The following is a 22,337-nucleotide window of genomic DNA, read 5'->3' on the forward strand; positions in this document are numbered from 1 at the left end:
GCTGAGACGAGTTAGCATTAAAATGATCACATTGCCGACATTTTCTGCCAAGAAAAAATTTGGCATTTTTAAAGAAACCTGTGTGGCAAAACACCTGGGTTGATTCTTTCTTGTAACTATAGATTTTATAGTGTTTTGTTTTGCTTACTTGTTGACATTTGTTTATTTTAGTTGATTGTATTGCAGAACTATTCACAGTATATATTGTTCCTAAAATTTCAGTTAAATTAAATGAATTTCATTTACTTTAATGACTACTTTTATTCTGTAAAAATCTTTTTTTTTTCCCTCTCATTAGAAAAGCAAAATGCTCTTTAACGAAAATACACTCCAGTAGCAAAGAACTTAATTTTACCCATCCAGAATGGGAGAAAACTTCATTTCCAACCTTGGTTTAACTTTTTAAATAAATTTGAACAATTTTAAAGTAAAAGATGATTTTGTTGATTTTTACATGGATTTTCATCATATAAAATTCTCCATCAGTAGTCTATGTTTAAAAATATAGACGTATGTATTTACATAGTTATGTTTCATGTGTGCTTATTTCTTGTTTTTCATGTAGCGTTATTTAATATAACATGTCAAGTTTTACCCTAATGTTATCAGAGTCTATGAATTTTTTGAAGTTAAGTGTTATTTTTAAGTCAGTTTCTCTATTGTGTTTTTAGGTGGTTTCCAGTGTTAGCTCCTTTTTTTGTTAACTTTTTTATGCCTCTTTTGTTAACATGGCAATATGTTGCCTGTACTTTCATTAAGTAAAAAAATATATTTACAATAATATTATTGCCCTGGAATGAGTAAAATTTGTTTTAAGTAATTTTTGGCTCACTTGTCTCATTTATTGATGATGAAATGAGATGTTTGTGGTGATTTCCACATTTAATAAGCAGTTTAATCAGAAGGGTTTTGTCCTCTCAACAAGAATTATTTTTTGACTTAACTATTTTTAAGGAAAGTCATGATAATGGAGAATTCCTGACCAAATGTAATACCTTCCTTTTCCATTAAGTTTATGGACTAATGTGATGATTAAGGTTTTCTCTGTGATTTCAAAAACTATAGCAAATAAAAGGACACAGCAGAGAATCAAACATGCAACTCTGAAATACTGTATTTTTCAAATCGAAATATATCATTATGTGATTGGATACCTTTGTTCCTTTGCTGTCAATTATGTTTGAGTTGTTATACATTAAAATAGATGAGATAATATTGCAGAGGCAAAGTCCATTTTGTAAAATAAAGACTTCTTTGTTCAAAGTGTGTATTTCTTATTTTTTATTTTTCTGAATTTTTGGCTGCTGCATTTAAAACCTCACACCTGTAAGTGTTGCAGGGAAGTTATAATTCTATTAATCTTTTTAAAATAAAAATTTCTGAAGTGAATAGACTGTAGAAAAACTAGAATCTATCCTCCATGCCTGATTTTTTTCTTTTTTAAGGGAGGAAAAGTATCATCATGTTAACTAAAACTAGAGTAAACTAATTCTAATCTAGCTTGTGAATGATATAAAATAATAACTTCCAAGCTTTAAAATCTCAGTATTCTCTGTACTTGAAGAACAAAGTCACGTTGAATTGAAGTGAAAACTATAATGAAGTGGGTTTTTTTATTTGGCTGCAGAAGGCTTAGACAGACTGTCTTATTCTGTAGTGAAAGGATCTGGGCTGTTTTCATAAATATATTGGGATTGGGCAATGATGCTAGGGAGATGGAAAACTAATGATCTTGATCTTTAAAGTGGGTTTTGTTTGACACATTTCTGCTCTACATATAATAAGAGTGTTATTTTGGTAAAATAAGGATGAATGAAACAAATGGAAGGTTTCTTAAATGCTGTCTCAGATGCATCAGTAACATTTTTCTAAGGAGTTTAATAACTAAGTTGGAAGCCACTCATATGAAGTATTTATTCCTTGAAATAAAACCTTTTAAAGCATGAATGCTGCTGTTTGATTTGGTGGATTTTAAGATAATACTAATCCAGTATATTGACGTTATGAAAGAAACTTGATTTCTGAACATGCTTAAGAGGCTGCCGTTTTGATTCAACCAAAGAAATATTATAGTCAAAACTATTAAATAAATTTTGTTTATAAAGAGATAAATTATTGATCTGTGTATTTAAAGTGCTGTGATATAATACCTTAAAAGATTGTTGCTCATTGTTGAAATTCAGCTTGTCTTGTATGAACGTCTTAAAGTAAAAGATGTTCATGTATGACACTTGATGAAAAGATTTTTTTTTCCTTTAATGGGGTTAGAAAATGTGTTTACAATCTTGGTCTCATATGATCGTCAATGAAATAGTAACTTTCAGGTTTACATCAACATCAGCTGACTTTGACTCAGTTGTTTTGGTATGGGGAAGAAGCACGTCCCTTTAGATTATACAACTACTGCTTGTCATCTGGATCAGAATAGTTGTTTGTGTTCTGTAAAAGTATCATGTCCCTTAAACAGTGTTAAGGTTTGTTTTCAGTGTGCAAGTGGTACATTGAACTGGAAGTTTTATTGAAAGCTGCTTCATTCATTAGGAAGCAATTTTTATGTTGTAGCACATTAAAATAAATTTGTATTTTCCCCTCTTTTAAAGAAACTGAGAGTCACTATTATGCACTGATGTTTCTTAAAATAACTAACATTTTCTTCTTAATGTGAATTTTAAATGTTGATATTTGTAAATCCTTTCTTAACATAAAGAATCTTAAAGATGGAAAAGGTTGTGCTTCTAGGGACAATAATCTACCTTGTGCCTCGCTATATCCCTGAGTGGGTATGACTGTTGTTATTACCACATGTTTTGTTAGCATATTTCAAAATTTTACTTCTAAAAATTTACTTTAAAAATTTGCATATTGTATAACATGTGCAATCCAAAATTGTAACAGCCAGGTCACAGAAAATATAACTTCAGTTGGGATTTGCAATATTTGTTCTCTTCATCTTCAGATAATGAGGGAATGAATAAACCTTTTGGGGTTATTGATTTTCAGCAGTTATTTTTTGCAATATTGAATGTGTTTTTTAGTTTGATATTTTTGCTGTGGGGCACTACCTGCTTCTCATCTTTTATTACTTTTTTGATGTAAAACAACTAATATTTACACTATGCCATATTTTTTTATTGTAGTTTAAATTATCATGAAAGATCTTTGAATTTTCTACAGATTTACAACTACTAAAGTAACAGACAAGGGCAATCCTTGTATTTAAATCTGTATATGGCAGTTCTACCATAAAAAATTACTCTGTTTTTCTAATTTCTAGGATTTTTAAAATAACATTTCTCTAAGTCTGACATACTAATATTCACTCAAGCAGTACCATTTATTTTAATTTGCATGTGTTTTCAGTTTTTAATTTAATGTACTGAATCTAATAGACTGTTTTACAATAATTATAATAAAAATTTATTTCTTCTAATCAAAGATGCATAACAGCTGTTATGTAGGGGACCACCAAATGTGACTTCAAGATTTTGTTATCCATTACAAATATAATCTTTATATAGAAAATTTAATTTTGTAAAGTATAATATTGTAACATTAAATTCTTTTCTGAAATTTAAATATGTATTGATCTTCAATGTTCTGTGTTAAATCTTGCTTCTCTGAAACAAGATGTCTTCCTTTTTACCGTTTGTAATTTTCACTGTTTTATTCCTGCAAGAAAAGTCATTTGTAACCCATGCAAATAATGATTTAATCTGTGCTAACTTATCAATTTGTCTATTCAGTATTCAATAAAGTTAACTGAAAGAGCAAAAAAAGGTTTTTTCTATGGTATTTCTATGGGCCACTTAAAATCTATTTGAGTCGAAGGATATTCCACTCTTAAGTTTTGAGAGGATACTGTTTGTTCAGTGCTGTATCTAATGGCTCACACTGTGTCTGGCATATAGTTAGCTCTGATTAATACAAATTTGTTGAAGAATGAATATATGAAAATTTATTGCTAAAATAAGTATCATGGTTAACTTGTGGAGCTTTGTTTTTTTTTCCAAATTCTAAAATGTAAAATTACTTAATTTTATGGGTTGTAGTAAAATATTTAGCCTGGGATTATAAGTGTATTAATGTTTTGTGGATTGTTTTTCTTTAATCTTTTTCTGCAGTTGTCCCCAGTTTTAACCAGTGAAGTCCATAGTGTTCGTGCAGGACGGCATCTTGCTACCAAATTGAATATTTTAGTACAACAGCATTTTGACCTGGCATCGACTACTATTACAAATATTCCAATGAAGGTAGGCAGTTATTTTTCTTGCTGTTTTGAAGCTCTGCTTTGTTGTTTTTTTTTTAATTCAGTTTTATTGAGATATAAATTCATATACCAAACAGTCATCCATGGTGTACAATCACTTGTTCACAGTACCATCGTATAGTTGTGCATTCATCACTCCAATCTATTTTTGAACGTTTTCCTTATACCAGAAAGAATCAGACTAAGAATAAAAAATAAAAATGAAAAAGAACACCCAAACCATTCCCCCCATCCCCCCCATCCCACCCTATTTTTCATTTAGTTTTCGTCCCCATTAGTCTACTCATCCATCCATACAGTGGACAAAGGGAGTGCGATCCACAAGGTTTTCACAATCATACCGTCACCCCTTTTAATCTACATTGTTATGCAATCGACTTCAAGAGTCGAGGCTACTGGATTGGAGTTTGGTAGTTTCAGATATTTACTTCTAGCTATACCAATACAATAAAACTTAAAAAGTGTTATCTATATAGTATGTAAGAATGTCCACCAGAGTGACCTCTCTACTCCATTTGAAATCTCTCAGCCACTGAAGCTTTGTTTCATTTCATTTCGCATCCCCCTTTTTGGTCAAGAAGATGTTCTCAATCCCACGATGCCGGGTCCAGATTCATCCCCGGGAGTCATATCCTGCATTGCCAGGGAGATTTACACCCCTGGGAGGCAGGTCCCACTTAGAGGGGAGGGCAGTGAGATCACCTGCTTAGGTGGCTTAGAGAGAGAGGGCCACATCTGAGCAACAAAGAGGCACTTGGGGAGACTGATAGGCACAGTTATAAGCAGGTTTAGCCTCTCCTTTGCAGTAACAAGCTTCATAGGGGGAATCCCCAAGGCATAGGGCTCAGCATGTGAAGCCGTCAGTTCCCAGTGTTTGTGAGAGCATCAGCAACAATTCAGGTGAGGAATTCCAACACCTCCGCATCCTCCCCCAGCTCCTCAGGGGGTCCCTGAATATGTATTTTTATTCTCCGCCCAGATTACTTTGGAATGTGTTGCTATTTCACTCTAACCTATACAAACCTACCATATCTTATTTCCTATTCAAAGTTCCATGTAATTGTGGTGTTTGAACAAACTGACTGTAGAAGTTATATTGTTTGGAAAATATAGATGCTACACCAAATAGACATCTCTTCCCTTGATCTCATGTAAAAGTTGAAGTTTTAACACACAGTCAGTTTCAACCTTTACCCTTTGGCCCGATTTGCCCTAGCCTTAACCAGATCTGCTTCATTTGTATCTCTAATTGAAGTCTGGGATCTTTTTCAGCCTTTTTTTTTTTTTTAACAGTTCTGCTTTGCTGTTTAAATTTTTTTTTGATATGTATTTATTTTAATTGAACCTTTAATTTTTCTCTTCATGTCATATTTTCTGTATTACTAGCCTTTGTTCATTGTCTTTGATTAGATCAGTAAATATTGAAAAGTACCAAGAAAAGATCAATGAACTGCTGTATTTTTCTTTTTAATAATATCATGCTATATGAGCTTTTTAAAAGTTATGATGATCTCATTGCTTTCATTAAAATATGACTCTGTCTTAAATTACCTTTTCTGTGGTTCTTTTCCTGAGAATTGTATTAGTAGATTTTATTAACTATGAGTATTTTAATGGATCTTTTATTTCCTATTTTCATTTTTGTCCACCTATTATAAAGGTGTTTGTAACTAATATATTCTGAATAGGGGAAAATAGCTCATAGTTTTAAATTAGTTTACTACTCTATGACTGAAAAAATATGTATCTGAGTCTTATAATATACAAATGGATTTTCTTAGGTATCTTTTGTTACCTGTTCATTTTCATTCTGTTATCATCAAGTTGTTTGGGACCAGCACAAGGCCTGGTCCATAGTAAGCTTTAAATGAGTTTTATTGATATTGTATTGATTAAATCTATAAATGTGAGTAAGGTTGCCAGTATATCTAAAAATTCTAATTGGTTTTCTTATATAATTCAGTTTAATTTTTTTGTCACTATACCAAGAACACTAAATTACATCACTGATATAATCTTTTCATTATTAATTTTCTCCTAATGCCATTGACTGGTTCTTTCATAGAAATTGTAGCTTTATCCAGTAGAATCTTTTGGATGCAGAAGCAATTAACAAGTTAAATAGCTTAATTGGTGTACTTTAGTTTATATAATTTTATATTAGTTATAACAAAGGTACTCTAAGGGTGATAAGTACCTTGTTAACTTGGACCATATTTGTGTGCTGCTGGTGTGACTCTCCCTTCAATCTTTGTATTTTTGGTAAATGTTATAACGTTGGAATTCCTATTTACAATTTAGTGAAAACAGGTTGCTAAACTTGTTTATTAGTCTTTATTTGCTACTTTATATAAATGATGTTTGTTAATTTGTTATAGGTATTTCCTCCTTTAAACAGCTGTTTCACTTTGAATTTATGTAAACTATTTCAGTTACACTGTATTTATGTATATAAAGTGTTGGTGAGAATGCATTTGGAGTAAGAAATTTTTTCTAAAATTTTGGGATTAGTCATCTGACATAACATGAGACATAACGTAAGAGAATCATTAAGAACTTTATTATTTATACTATGGAATAATTTTTTATGGAGTTCATATTGCTGTGGAAAACTTGCATCTTTAAATACATTAATTACTGAGCATTATTATAGCTAAGTATTGTTGAATGTATTGATCTCATTTAAAACAAAATGAATAATAACTTCATTATTTTGAAAACAAAATGTTAATTTAAATGTTTTAAATTTTGCTTTAAGGAAGAACAACATGCTAACACATCTGCCAATTATGATGTGGAGTTACTTCATCACAAAGATGCACATGTAGATTTCCTGAAGAGTGGTAAGTGAAAGATACTTGAAAGTATTCTTTTGTAAGATCTAATACATGAAAATATATTAACAGCTCTGAGAAGTACTTTAGTAAACAAACCTGATTGACTTTTTAAATTCAGCCTTTTCCAAATTTACCTGATTACACTACCTATTGATGGCTGTGGAACTAATGTTCAATAGAATTTACTTTGGGAAAGACTAGGTAATGGTAGAGATGTTGAGAAAGATATCCATTATAGTAATGCCGTAGTTTGTCTTTTACAAGCAGGTGACCTTGGCAAAGGGAAAAGAAAATCTGAAAAGTCATAGATAAAAATCAGTTCTTTTGAAATTTAAATCAGTTTTTTTCCTCTAAAAAGTATTTCAATCAGTAGATCTCATTTTCAGAGCTATGAATTCTACAGCTGTATCAACATGGGTAAGGGAAGAAGACTTTAGAGGTAGAAGATAAGACTTTTAGCAAAAGCTCTGCCACCAGCTAGCAAGTCCCATATGTTTACGTACTTCATGATTTGCACTAATACAATAAAGATGTTGGATTAGATGAACTATAATATTATATTCAGTCTTAACATTAAATGAAATTGTATGATTTAAAGGGCATTTTAATAACCTTGAGGTTTGACATTTGGTAAAATCCTTCAGAATGTTTTCTAGGTATATTGTTACTATCAGTGAATTAAATGGTTGACTGATCATATTGTATACATCTTTTCTAAAGTATAATACCATGTTAATCATGACATTTGTTATATGTCTAAGAAATCTTAAAACTCTCCTTACATGAATTGGCTGGCAGGAGAAAAACTATTAAGATAAATGGATCTATTAATACTTAACAAAGAATGTAGTCAACTTTTTTTTTCCTGAAACTTTGAAATAATTTCAAACTTACGGGGCAGTTGCAAAAATAATACAAATCCATACAGAGAGCTCCAACCTACCCCCCTGCCCCTAGATACCCAGATCCACCAATTTTAGCATTTTGCCACCATTTGCTTCATCATTCTATCTATCCATTTATCTGTTGATCTCTCTGTTTTCTAAACATTTGAGAGTAGGTTGTATACCTCATGCTCCTTGAACACATAATACTTCCATGTACTCTTATGTAAGTACAAAGATATTCACTTATGTAACCACCTTAAGTATAGTTTTCAAGTTCAAGAATTTTAGCATTGATATAAAGCTTATAGTCTATATTGCAGTTTTTTTTCATACATCCTAATAATGTCCTTTTGGGCCTTTTGTCCACTATTATTAAATCCAGTCCAGGATCATATATTGCATTTAATTATCATTGTCTCTTTACTTGCTCTTTTTGTTTAATTGTGGACACAAATATACAACATAAACTTTTCCCATCTCAACCACTTCCAAGCTATCATTCAGTGTGATTAATCACGTTCACAGTATTGTACTACTCTCACCACCATCCATTACTAAAACTTTCTCATCACCACAAAGAGAAACATTATACCCTTTAACCCTTTATTCATTAATGCCGCAATCCTTTTCCCACGTACTCCTGGTTACCTGTACTCTACTTTCTGTCTCTGTGTTTGCAATTGTAGCTATTTCATATAAGTGGAACCATACAATATGTCCGTCTTGTATCTGACTTATTTCACTCAACATGATGTCCTCAAGTTTCATCCATGTTATTGCATGTTTCAGAACTTCATTCCTTTTTAAGGCTGCATAATATCCATTTTATGTACATGCCACATTTTGCTTATCCGCTGTCTGCTGTTGGACATTTGGATTGCTTCCACCTTTTGGGTATTGTGAATAAAGGTTTTATGAACAGTAGTGCACAAATATCTGTCTGAGTCATTATTTCAGGTTTTTTGTGGGTGAATACCAAGAAGTGGGATTTCTGAGTTATATGATATTTCTATTTAACTTTTTGAAAAACTGCCAAACTGTTTTCCACAGCAGCTTTACCACTTGACATTTTCAACTATTTTTGGGGGTTCTTCTTTCTCTGTTTTCTTGTCAGCACTTATTATTATCCTTTTAAATAATATTTAATTATTAATCATAATTTTAATGAATTTCCCCTTTTGACCACATTCGGATACATAATTCAGTGGTATTAACTACATTCACAATGCTGTACTACCATCACCATTATCCATTACCAAAACTTTCCATCACCCCAAATAGAACTGTATCAGCTAAGCATTGACTCCCCATTCCCTGCCCCAGTGCAGTCCCTGGTAACCTGAAGTCTAGTTTCTGACTCTGTGAATTTGCATATTGTTATTATTTCTTATCAGTGAGATAATACAGTATTTGTCCTTTTGTATATGACTTAATATCACTCAACATAATGTCTTCAGAGTTCATCCATGTAGTCATGAGTCATGACTTTATTTCTTTTTACAACTGCATCATATTCCATTGTATGTTTATACCACATTTTGTATGTCCATTTATTGGTTGATGGACACTTGGGTTGCTTCAATCTTTTGGCAGTTGTGAGTAATGCTGCTAGGAACATTGGTATGCAAATATTTGTTCAAGTTCCTGCTTTCTGTTTTTTGGGCAAGTATCTAGAAGTGGGAATTCAGGGTCATATGGTAGTTCTGTACTTAACTTTCTGTGGAACTGCCAAACTGTTTTCCATAGGGGCAGCATCATTTTACACTCCCACAAACAATGAACAAGTGTTTCTATTTTGTCACACCCTTTCTAACACTTGTATAGTTTTCTTTGCTTTTAATACTAGCCATATTAATGGGTGTGAAGTCATATTTCATTGAGGTTTTGATTTACATTTCCCTGATGACTGATGATGAGCATCTTTTCATGTGCTTTTTGACCATTTGTGTATCTTCTTTGGAGAAATGTCTATTCAAATCTTCTGTCCATTTTTATTTTTTTTAATTAATTTATTTTTTTAAATTAAATTTTATTGAGATATATTCACATATCATACAAGCATCCATGGTGTACAATTACCTGTTCACAGTACCATCTTATAGTTGTGCATTTATCACCCCAATCTATTTTTGAACATTTTTCTTACACCAGAAAGAATCAGAATCAGAATAAAAAATAAAAATAAAAAAAGAACACCAAAATCATCCCCCCCATCCCACGCTGTTTTTCATTTAGTTTTCGTCCCCATTTTTCTACTTATCCATCCACACCCTGAATAAAGGGAGTGTGATCCACAGGGTTTTCACAATCGTACTGTCACCCCTTGTAAGCTACATTGTTGTACAATTGTCTTCAAGAGTCAAGGCTACTGGATTGGAGTTTGGTAGTTTCAGGTATTTACTTCTAGCTATTCCAATATATTAAAACCTAAAAAGTGTTATCTATATAGTGTGTAAGAATGTCCACCAGAGTGACATCTCTACTCCATTTGAAATCTCTCAGCCACTGAAGCTTTATTTCATTTCATTTCGCATCCCCCTTTTGGTCAAGAAGATGTTCACAATCCCATGATGCCAGGTCCAGATTCATTGCCGGGAGTCATATCCTGCGTTGCCAGGGAGATTTACACCCCTGGGAGTCAGGTCCGACATAAAGGGGAGGTTTTGCCTGTTTTTAAATTTGATTGTTTGACTTTTTGTGCTTGAATTGTAGTATTTATTTATATATTCTGGATATTAAACCTTTATCAGATATGTGGTTTCCTAATATTTTCTTCTGTTCTCTAGGTTGTCTCTTTACTTTCTTGATAAAGCAAGAGACATCAAGAAAGTATACAAAAATTTTAAATTTAAATTTAAAATATATAGTATTTTTCCTTTTGTTGCTCATGCTTTTAGTATAAAGTCTAATATACCATTACCTAATACAAAGTCCTGAAGATGTTTCCTTATGTGTTCTTCTCAGAGTTTTACAGTTCTGATTTTTCTATTTAGATTTTGACCTACTTTGATTTAGGTTTTATATATGGTGTGAGGTAGGGGTCCACCTTCATTCTTTTGCATATGGTTATGTAGTTTCCCCATCAGCATTTGTTGAAGAGGCTCTCTCCCAGTTGAGTGGACTTGTACTCTTATAAAAAATCAGTTGGCCATAAATGCAAGGACTTATTTCTGAACTTTCAGTTTGATTCCATCAGTCTATGTGTCTGTCCTTGTACCAGTACCACACAGCTTTGATTACTGTAGCTTTGTAATAAGTTTTGTAATTGGGAGCAATAGTACAGCTATTCGGGATCCCTTGCTCTTCCATAGGAATTTGGCAGTTAGCTTTTCCATTTATGAGAAGAGGGCTGTTGGAATTTTGGTTGAGATTGCATTGAATTTGTAAATTTCTTTGAGTGGAATTGACAGCTTAACAATATTTAGTCTTCCCATCTATGAACATGGAATGTCCCTCTGTTTATTTAGGTCTTCTTTGATTTCTTTTAGCAATGTTTTGTAGTTTTCTGTGTACATGTCCTTCCTAGATATTTGAATCTTTTAGCTGGCTTTTGTAAATGGATTTTTTCTTCTTCAAATTGTTCATTACTAGTGTATAGAAACAATACCGATTTTTGCTGTGTTGATCTTGTACTCAGCCACTGTGCTGAATTCATTTTTAAATAAACTCTAATAACTTTGTTGTGGATTTTCAGGAATTTCTAAATATAGGAACGTATCTGCAAATGAGAAACATTTTCTGTTTAATTTGGATTCCTTTTATTTCTTTTTTCTTGCCTAGTTGTTCTGGTTAGAACTTTCATTACAGTGTTGAGTAACAGTGGTAAGAGTGGGCATCCATGTCTTTTTTCTAATTTCAGAAAGCTTTCAGTTTTTCACCATTGAGTACGATGTTAGTGGTGGGTTTTTCATAAATGCCCTCTATCATGTTGAGGAAGTTTCCTTCTATTTCACATTTTCTAATTCTTTTCATGAAGAAGGCATGCTGGATTTTGTCAGATGCCTGGTCTGTGTTGATTGATGTGGTTTTTCCCTTTGTTCTGTTAATGTGGAGTATTACATTAGTTGATTGATGTTCAACAGTGAAGGCATCTGGTCCTGGGCTTCTCTTTGTTGGGAGGTTGTTTTTTTTTTTTTTTTTTTTATTCAGTTTTATTGAAATATATTCATAAACCATACAGTCATCCATTGTATACAATCAACTGTTCACAGTATGATCATATAGTTATGCGTTCATCACCACAATCTATTTCTGAACATTTTCCTTACATCAGAAAGAATCAGAATAAGAATAAAAAATAAAAGTGAAAAGAGAATACCCAAACCATCCCCCCATCCCACCCTATTTGTCATTTAGTTTTTATTCCCATTTTTCTACTGATTTTTTTTCAATTTTTTAACTTTGTTTATCAAAAAATTAAAAACAAACAGGCAAACAAGAACCAAAAAAACCCCACAACATTTCAAACAAAGCAATGGATTAAGGAAAACAAATAACCTAAAATAACTACTTTGCTTCCAATATGTTCCTACCATACCCCAAGAAAATTAATAAACCATGTCCAAACAGAGGAGTAAGAAAAACAAATAATCTCAAATAACTACATTGCTTCCAACATGTTCCTACCATACCCCAAGAAAATTAACAACCCCTAAGAAAACAATGGAATAAGAGAAAAAAAACCTAAAATAACTCTATTGCTTCCAACATGATCTTACTATATCCAAGAAAGTTTACAAACCATAATCATTCCTGAGCATTCCCATAACCTTGAGATTACCCTCCATAGTTTATCTGTTCTTATTAGATTATCATTCCCCCTCCACTAATTGGTATCTCTAGGTCCCCTACATTCTACAGTATAAAACATTGTACATTTTTCACAGAATTCACATTAGTGGTAACATACAATATCTCTCTTTTTGTGCCTGGCTTATTTTGCTCAGCATTATGTCTTTTTTTTTTTTTTTTTAAATCTTCATTTTATTGAGATATATTCATATACCACGCAGTCATACAAAACAAATCGTACTTTGATTGTTCACAGTACCATTACATAGTTGTACATTCATCACCCAAATCAATCCCTGACACCTTCATTAGCACACACACAAGAATAACAAGAATAATAATTAGAGTGAAAAAGAGCAATTGAAGTAAAAAAGAACACTGGGTACCTTTGTCTGTTTGTTTCCTTCCCCTATTTTTCTACTCATCCATCCATAAACTAGACAAAGTGGAGTGTGGTCCTTATGGCTTTCCCAATCCCCTTGTCACCCCTCATAAGCTACATTTTTATACAACTGTCTTCGAGATTCATGGGTTCTGGGTTGTAGTTTGATAGTTTCAGGTATCCACCACCAGCTACCCCAATTCTTTAGAACCTAAAAAGGGTTGTCTAAAGTGTGCGTAAGAGTGCCCACCAGAGTGACCTCTCGGCTCCTTTTGGAATCTCTCTGCCACTGAAGCTTATTTCATTTCCTTTCACATCCCCCTTTTGGTCAAGAAGATGTTCTTGTTGTGAGGTTTTTAATTACTGATTCAATGCCTTTAATTCTTATTGGTCTGTTGAGATCTATATCTTCTTGAGTCAGTTTAGGTAGTTTGCAAGTTTCTAGGAGTTGGTTGGCATACAGTTGTTCATAGTATCCTCTTATAATCCATTTTATTTATATTGGTTCAGTAATAATGTCCCCCCTTTCATCTTTCATTTCTGATTTTAGTTGTTTGTGGCCTCTGTCTCTTTTCAGTCTAGCTAAATGTTTGTTGATTTTTATTGCTCTTTTCAAAGAACCAAATTTGGTTTCATTGATTCTATTTTTTTATTTTTCATTTCATTTATTTCCTCTCTAATCTTTGTTATTTCCTTCCTTTTGCTGGCTTTCAGTTTAGTTTGCTCTTCTTTTTCTGGATCTTCCAGTTGTGAATTTAGAGCTCAGATTTGAGATCTTATTTTTTAATGTAAGCATTTAGAGCTATAAATTTCCCTCTCAGTACTGCCTTTGCTGCATTCCATAAGTTTTGATATGCTGTATTTTCAGCTTCATTCACGTTAAGGTATTTCCTAATTTCCCTTGGTATTTCTTCTTTGACCCATTGGGGTTGTGATGGTTGGGTTCATGTATCAACTTGGCTAGGTGGCCTAGCTGTCTGTTCAAGTGGGCACTGGCCTGACGATTGCTGTGAGGATATTTGAGGCTGGTTAATAAACCAACGGACTGGTTTGTCGGATCATTAGTCAATTGACTGCAGCTGACTGATGACTCATCAAGGGGCGTGTCTTCCACAATGAGAGAATGCAATTGGCTAGATTTGGTCCGGGTGATCAGTTGGAGGCTTATAAGCCGGATGGTTAGCGAACCTTCACTTTTTCTTCGGCTACTCAGTGAAGCATTTCCTGGGTTGCTCGTTGAAGTTGTCAGTTCGTTTCCTGAGGAGTTTGTCAAAGTTGTCGGTTCGTTTCCCGAGGAGTTCATCGGACATCTTCCTTGAAGTTGACAGCTTGTTGACGGCTCTGCAGAATTTGGACTCGTACACTCCCGCAGTTGCGTGAGTCACTTTTACAATTTGATAATCAGAGACATCTGTCATTGATTCTGTTTCCAAGGAGAACCCTAACTAATACAAGGGTTAAGAATGTGTTGTTTTGTTTCCACATGTTTGTGTATTTCCAGTTTTTCCTCTGTTATTGATTTCTAGCCTCATTTCATTGTGGTCTGAAAAGATTTGTATGATTTCAATATTTTTTGATTTATTGAGGCTTATTTTGTGAACTAAATTATGGTTGATCCTGTAGTACTAGAGAAGATTGTTTATTCTGCTGCTTTTGTGTAAAGGGTTCTATTTATGTCTGTTTTATTTCTCCCTCATAACAGTTTTTGACTTAAAGTGTATTTTATCTGACATTACTATAGATTCCCCAGCTCTTTTTGGTTACTGTTTGCATGGTGTATTTTCTCCATCCTTTCAGTTTCAACCTACTTTTATTTCTGAATTTGATGTGAGTCTCCTTTGAACAGCATATAGTTGGGTCATGCTTTTGTATCTGTCCTGCCAGTCTCTACCTTTTGACTGAAGAGTTTTATCCATTTCCATTTGTGTTTGGTCTTCATAAATCTTAAATCTTTTTTGTCCCTCGATTCTTCCATTAACGCCATTTAAAAATTTTTTTGTATTATGCCATATGAGTCCTTTCTTATTTATTTCTCTGTGTTTTTTATATATTTTCCTTGTGGTTACCATGTGGTTTAAAACATCCTAAATCTATAGCAGTCATGCTTGATTTTATACCAGTCTCACTTCAGTAGCCCATTCATACACTTCTCCTAAACCTCTCCATCTCCCCACCTTTTTGCTTTATGTGTTACAAAATGTCTTTATACATTGTGTGTATAAAACCGTAGATTTATCACTACTTTTATGCATTTGCAATTTAGAACTTGTAAGAGGTAAAATGTGGGGTTACATCCCCCAAAAATATAATGCAGTAGTACTGGCATTTATAATTACCCAAATGGTTACTTTTACTGGAGGTCTTTAATTATTTTTGCTGCTTCAATCCCATCTAGTGTCCTTTTCTTTTGGTGTGAAGAATTCCCTTTAGCATTGCTTGTAGGGCAGTTCTGGTTGTGACTGACTCCTTTAGCTTTTGTTTATCTGTGAACGTCTTAATCTCTCCTTCATTTTTGAAAGATAACCTGGCTGGATATAAAATTATTGGTTTGCAGTTGCTTTCTTTCAGCATTTTAAAATTTTGTCCCACTGGTTCCTTTTCTCCATGGTTTCTGATGAGAAATCAGCACTTAATCTTATTGGGGCTCCCTTTTACATAGCAAGTTTTTTCCTGGCAACTTTCAGGTATCTCTCCTTTTCTTTGTCATTTGACAGTTTGACTAGTATTTGTCTTAATTCTCTGTGTTCATTCTGTTTTGGGGTTTGTTGTGCTTCTTGAATGTGCATTTTCATGTCTTTTGTTAAATTTAGGAATTTTTCAGCCATTATTCCTTTGAATATTCATTCTGACCCTTTCTTTCCTCTTCTGGACTCCCACAATGCATATCTGTGATGCTTGATGGTATCCCACAGATCTCTCAGGCTTTGCTCACTTTTCTTCATTCTTTTATTTCTGTTCCTATCTTTATGTTCTCTGATTCTTTCTTATGCCAACTCCAATCTGTTGTTGCACCCCTCTAGAGAATTTTTAATTTCTGTTACTGTGGTCTTCAACTCTGTTACATTCATTTTCAAGATTTATCTCTTTATTGATATTCTCTTTGTGTTCTTCTGTCATTTTTTTGATTTTCTTTAGTTCTTTGTTCATCTTTTTATTTGTTTTATTTATTTTACGCTCTTTGAGAGCATATTTAGAATCATTTTCTTAAAGTTTTGGTGTGTCCCAAGTTCGGTACTCCTCTCATTGATGGTGTCTGTGATGGTTAGGTTCATGTGTCAACTTGGCCAGGTGATAGTGCCCAGGTGTCTGGTCAAGCAAGCACTGGCCTAACCATTACTGCAAGGACATTTGTGGCTGGTTAATAAACCAGAATGCTGGTTTATTAAATCATCAGTCAATTGGCTACAGCTGTGACTAATTACATCAACAAACAGCATGTCTTTCACAATGAGAGAATGCAGTCAGCTGGATTTAATCCAATTGGTTGAAGACATGTAAGCAAGAGAGATAGAGGACCTTCACTTCTTCTTCAGCTGACCAGCGAAGCACTTCCTGAGGAGTTCATTGAAGTTGCCAGTTCGTGCCTGAGGAGTTCATCGAACATGTTCTTCGATGTTGCCAGTCAAGATATCCCTTCTAAGGTGAAGGATAAGCTGTTGCATCTTGTCCCTCCTACAACCAAAAAAGAGGCACAGCGCCTATTTGGCCTCTTTGGATTTTGGAGACAACATATTCCTCATTTGGGTATGCTACTCGGGCCCATTTACCCAGTGACCAGAAAAGCTTCTAGATTTGAGTAGGGACTGGAACAAGATGAGGCTCTGCAACAGGTCCAGGCTGCTGTGCAAGCTGCTGTGCCACTTGGACCATATTATCAAGCTAATCCAGTGGTGCTAGAAGTGTAGTGGCAAATACAGATGCTGTGTGGAGCCTTTGGCAGGCTCCTATAGGAGAATCACAACGCAGGCCCTTAGGATTTTGGGGTAAATACTTATCATCCTTTGCAGATAACTACTCTCCATTTGGGAAACAGCTTTTGGCCTGCTTTTGGGCCTTGGTAGAGACAGAACATTTAACCATGGGCCACCAAGTTACCATGAGACCTGAGTTACCTATCATGAGCTGGGTGTTGTCTGACCCACCAAGCCATAAAGTTAGGCTTGCACAGCAGCACTCCATCATAAATTGGAAATGGTGAATATGAGACAGATCTTGAGTGGGTCCTGAAGGGACAAGTAAGCTGCATGAGGAAGTGGCCCAAATGCCCATGGCCCCCACTCTTGCCACATTACCTTCTCTTTTCCAGCCCACAGCTATGGCATCTTGGGGAGTTCCTTACAGTCAGTTGACTGAGGAAGAGAAAACTCGGGCCTGGTTTACAGATGGTTCTGCATGATATGCAGACACCACCCGAAAGTGGATGGCTGCAGCAATGCAGCCCCTTTCTGGGATGTCCCTGAAGGACAGTGGTGAGGGGAAATCCTCCCAGTGGGCAGAACTTTGAGCAGTGCACCTGGTTGTTCACTTTGCTTGGAAGGAGAACTGGCCCGAGGTGCATTTGTATACTGATTCATGGGCTGTTGCTAATGGTTTGGCTAGATGGTCAGGGACTTGGAAGGAACATGATTGGAAAATTGGTGACAAAGAAGTCTGGGGAAGAGGTATGTGGATAGACCTTTCTGAGTGAGTGAAAAACATGAAGATCTTTGTGTCCCATGTGAATGTTCACCAGAGGGTGACTTCAGCTGACTAGGATTTTAATAATCAAGTGGATAGAATGATCCATTGGTGGATACCAATGAGCCTCTTTCCCCAGCCACTCCTGTCATTGCCCAAAGGTCTCATGAACAAAGTGGTCATGGTGGTAGGGATGGAGGTTATGCATGGGCTCAGCATCATGGACTTCCACTCATCAAGGCTGACCTGGCCACAGCCACTGCTGAGTGTCCAGTCTGCCAGCAGCAACGACCGACACTCAGTCCCCAGTATGACACCATTCCCCGAGGTGATCAGCCTGCTACCTGGTGGCAGGTTGATTACGTTGGACTTCTTCCATCATGGAAGGGGCAGTGATTTGTTCTCACTGGCATAGACACATACTCTGGATATGGGTTTGCTTTCCCTGCACGAAATGCTTCTGCCAAAACTATCATCTGTGGACTTACAGAATGCCTTATCTACCATCGTGGTATTCCACACAGCATTGCTTCTGACTAAAGAACCCACTTTACAGCAAATCAAGTGAGGGAATGGGCACATGCTTATGGAATCCTCTGGTCTTACCATGTTCCCCATCATGCACAGGCAGCCGGGTTGATAGAACAGTGGAATGGCCTATTGAAGACTCAATTATGGCACCAACTATGTAGCAGTACCTTGCAGGGCTGGGGCAGTGTTCTCCACTCTATGGTGCTGTTTCTCCTGTAGCCAGGATTCACAGGTCCAGGAATCAAGGGGTGGAAACAGGAGTGGCACCATTCACTATCACTCCTAGTGATCCACTAGGAAAATTTTTGCTTCCTGTCCCTGCAAGCTTAAGCTCTGCTGGTTTACAAGTCTTAGTTCCAAAAGGAGGGGTGCTTCCACCAGGAAAAACAACAATAATTCCATTGAATTGGAAGTTAAGACTGCCATTTGGCCACTTTGGGCTTCTTATGCCTCTGAATCAATGGGCAAGGAAGGGGATTACTGTACTGGCTGGGGTGATTGATCCTGACTATCAAGGAGAAAAAGCACTGCAACTACACAATGGAGGTAAAGAAGAGTTTTCCTGTAATACAGGAGATCCCCTAGGGCATCTCTTAGTACTACCATGCCCTGTGATTAAAGTCAATGGAAAACTGCAACAACCCAATCCAGAGAGGACAACCAATAGCCAATAAACTTCAGGAATGAAGGTTTGGGTCACCCCACCAGGCAAAGAACCATGGCCAGCTGAAGTGCTTGCTGAGGGTAAAGGGAACATGGAATGGGCAGTGGAAGAAGGTAGTGATAAATATGAACTACGACCATGTGACCACTTACAGAAATGAGGACTATAATGGCATGAATAGTTCCTCCTTGTTTTGTTATGAGTGTGTTTGTATTTGTCATTAAAGCAAATATCTTTGCTTTCTTCTCTATCTTATCCCCTTATCATATGACATAAGCTGTATTGTTCATTTTGCAATATTTAAGTTAAAGGAAATCAATTTTAAGAGTCAATGTCACTCAAGGACTTGCACCCTATTCTGAAGAGATTTAGTGCGTTTCCGGTTGTACGCAGGACAGCGGAGTATTGTTAGGTGACATATATGTCTGTTATTGTTCTTTACTTAGAGATAAAGTATGGTTTAAGGTGATATGTATAACTGTCAAGTTGACAAGGGGTGGACTGTGATGGTTAGGTTCAAGTGTCAACTTGGCCAGGTGATGGTACCCAGATGTCTGGTCAAGCAAGCGCTGGCCTAACTGTTAACTGCAAGGACATTTGTGGCTGGTTTATTAAATCATCAGTCAATGGCTGCAGCTGTGACTGATTACATCTACAAAGGGCGTGTCTTCTACAATGAGAGAATGCAATCAGCTGGATGTAATCCAATCAGTTGAAGACTTTTAAGCAAGACAGATAGAGGACCTTCACTTCTTCTTCAGCTAACCAGCACAGTGTTTCCTGAGGAGTTCATTGAAGTTGCCAGTTTGTTCCTGAGGAGTTCAATGAACATCTTCATTGGAGTTGCCAGTTTGCTGCCTGCCCTGTGGAATTTGGACTCATGCATACCCACAGTTGCGTGAGACACTTTTATCAAATCTTACATTTTACAGATACCTTTGTTGATTCTGTTTCCATGGAGAACCCTAACTAATACAGTATCTAATGCTTTATCCTACTCCTTTGCATGGGCATCATTTCCTCTTTCTTTCAATGTTTTGTAATCTTTTGTTGCAACCTGGGATGTTTGATTTTTTTAAGGTGTTATATCTGAGATTTAAGCACTGTATCCAGGTAGTGTTATGAAAGAGATTTCCTTGAATGTCAGGGGTTTAAAAAAGAAGAAAAAGAAAAAAATAAGAGAAAACACCTTTCCAAGACTTTACAGATTGGCCTTTGTGTGGGTTTTCCCTCAGAGCTTACCCATTCAATGAGTTCAGAGAGTAGCTCACTGGAAGTGTAGTCCTTTCTGCGTATGTGTCCTGATCGTGTGACTGTGACTTTGGGAATTCCCTTGTTTACACAGATCCGAATGTTCCATTTTCCTTAGGAAACTGCATTTTCTCACAGTCCCAGGCACCACACTGTATGTCCTATAACCAACAGTCCTTTGCCCTAGGCAACTGTGATTTGACTTCTCCTACATCATTCTGTATGAGAATGATGTGAGCTGCCTGTACACACAGGGTGAGTTTTGGGATGGTGAGCTTGTGAAATGTGTCTTGGTTCAGTCCCTTAGGCTGTCACGAGATTGCTACAGACATACAAGACCCCAATGTGTGCATGAGGGTTATTGTGCTTCCTGTGAACCGAGGCCAGGGACCTACACTCAGAGTGTGGGTCAGCTCCATACTGAGCTGGTTTGGGCATGGGGAGGATTCAGCAGGGTGCCATAAGGTTTTCCTACCATATTTAACTTGTCTTTTTCTTAATTCAGTTCTCATCTTTTTATTGCAGCCCTTTAACTGTTTTGGGGAGGTTTGTGAAAGATATTTCTGCCAGTTCCTACTGGTTGTTCAGAACTTCTGTGAGGAGTTGTGTGTGGAGCCCTAGAGAACTTGTTATGAAAACATAATATGTGGAAATTGCTAGGAACCTGTGAGCTAATAATCAATTTTTAAGTATTGTTTTTAAAGTTTAGGAAAAATGTGAAACGCGTTCTTTGTTACATAAATATTTCTTTAAAGTAGTTGTTGATTTGACCTATAATTGTCTGCCTCTCATGTGATTTCCATATGTGGTCACCATGTTTATAATGCTCTGGTAGTAAGAGAAGCACTGTGCTGTGGAAACACAGGGGAGCTTGCATGTTATTATGCCTTGAGAAGTTAGGGAAGCTTTACTGGGGAGGTTGTATTTGAAGTGGATCTTCAATAAGGAGGCTTACACATTAGCCCACATATCTTCCCTAAGTGCCAGATCTATATATTCTGCTGCCTAATTGTCATCTCTTAGATATTTCTAAGGTACCTTAAACTCAGTATGTTCAAAACAGCTTAGGAGCTTTGCCCCCTGAACTGATCTTCTAATATTCCCTCTCTCAGGGAATGGCCCTATTGTCTATCCTATTATATAGTACAGAAACTTCAGTGTCATTTTGAGACATCTCTCATCACATTTTCTTGATTTTATCTACTTATTATCTCTCAGATAAATCTACATCCTCACTTCAATTACCATTTCCCTAATACAGCCTGAGATTTTTTTTTATGTTCCCATAGTAGTCTCCTGTATAGACTATTTGTGTCCTCTCTGTACTGGCTAGCTAAAATAACTTTTAGAATGCTAACTATGTTTCCCTTAACTGAAAACATTCCAAAGCTTTTCTCTTGCCGTTAGGATAAAGACAAAACAGTTTAAATGTCTTACAAGGCCCTGCATGGTCTAGCCCACTTCTTTCCATTTGCATCAACGGCATACTCCCCTTTCTCCATACTTCAGCCTTGCATTTCTGGTGGTCTTCATGTTCTCTCCTGCCACAGGATCTTGCTATCTAGTTTCCTTTCTGGATGCTCTTTCTTCCACTTCTTTAGTTAATTTCTACTTCTGTTTTTAGAACTCAGACCAACTTTTACCTCTCTGGGAGGACATGAGTTCTCAGAATAGATCTTACCTTTCTGTATATCACTCATAGCACTGTTTACCTCTCTGGGAGGACATGAGGTCTCAGAATAGATCTTATCTTTCTGTATTTCACTCATAGCACTGTGTACATCTTCTTTGTAGACTTTGTCTACTTTATTGTTTTATATTTGCTTATTATTTGGTTAACATCTATTGACTCCTCTTTACTATAAGCTCATTAACGTAAAGAGTGCTCACTGTTATATCCTCTTATTTATGTACTTTCTTTATCCTTTATTTTATGTTTCTTCTAAATAAACTCATTGGGGCTCAGTATAATTAATGCATTTTAGATGCCTTGCGCTGTCTCTGATTACTAACCATATTATTTTATCCTGTAATTGTGTATGTTTGTGCA

The 22,337-nt window shown here is 35.6% G+C and overlaps 1 protein-coding gene across 3 annotated transcripts in view; it reads left to right on the forward strand.

The window, feature by feature from the left end:
• The window catches only part of INTS13 (integrator complex subunit 13), a 72,371-nt gene that overhangs the window by 25,585 nt on the left and 24,449 nt on the right, over positions 1 to 22,337 (forward strand). For all 3 annotated transcript variants that reach the window (XM_037846002.1, XM_037846003.1, XM_037846004.1), the window contains 2 exons: positions 4,122 to 4,250; positions 7,026 to 7,110. In XM_037846002.1, the coding sequence (XP_037701930.1) occupies positions 4,122 to 4,250; positions 7,026 to 7,110 (214 nt within the window). The remainder of the gene's footprint in view (positions 1 to 4,121; positions 4,251 to 7,025; positions 7,111 to 22,337) is intronic.

Source organism: Choloepus didactylus, chromosome 8 (assembly GCF_015220235.1).
Source record: "Choloepus didactylus isolate mChoDid1 chromosome 8, mChoDid1.pri, whole genome shotgun sequence".
Taxonomy (NCBI): domain Eukaryota; kingdom Metazoa; phylum Chordata; class Mammalia; order Pilosa; family Megalonychidae; genus Choloepus; species Choloepus didactylus.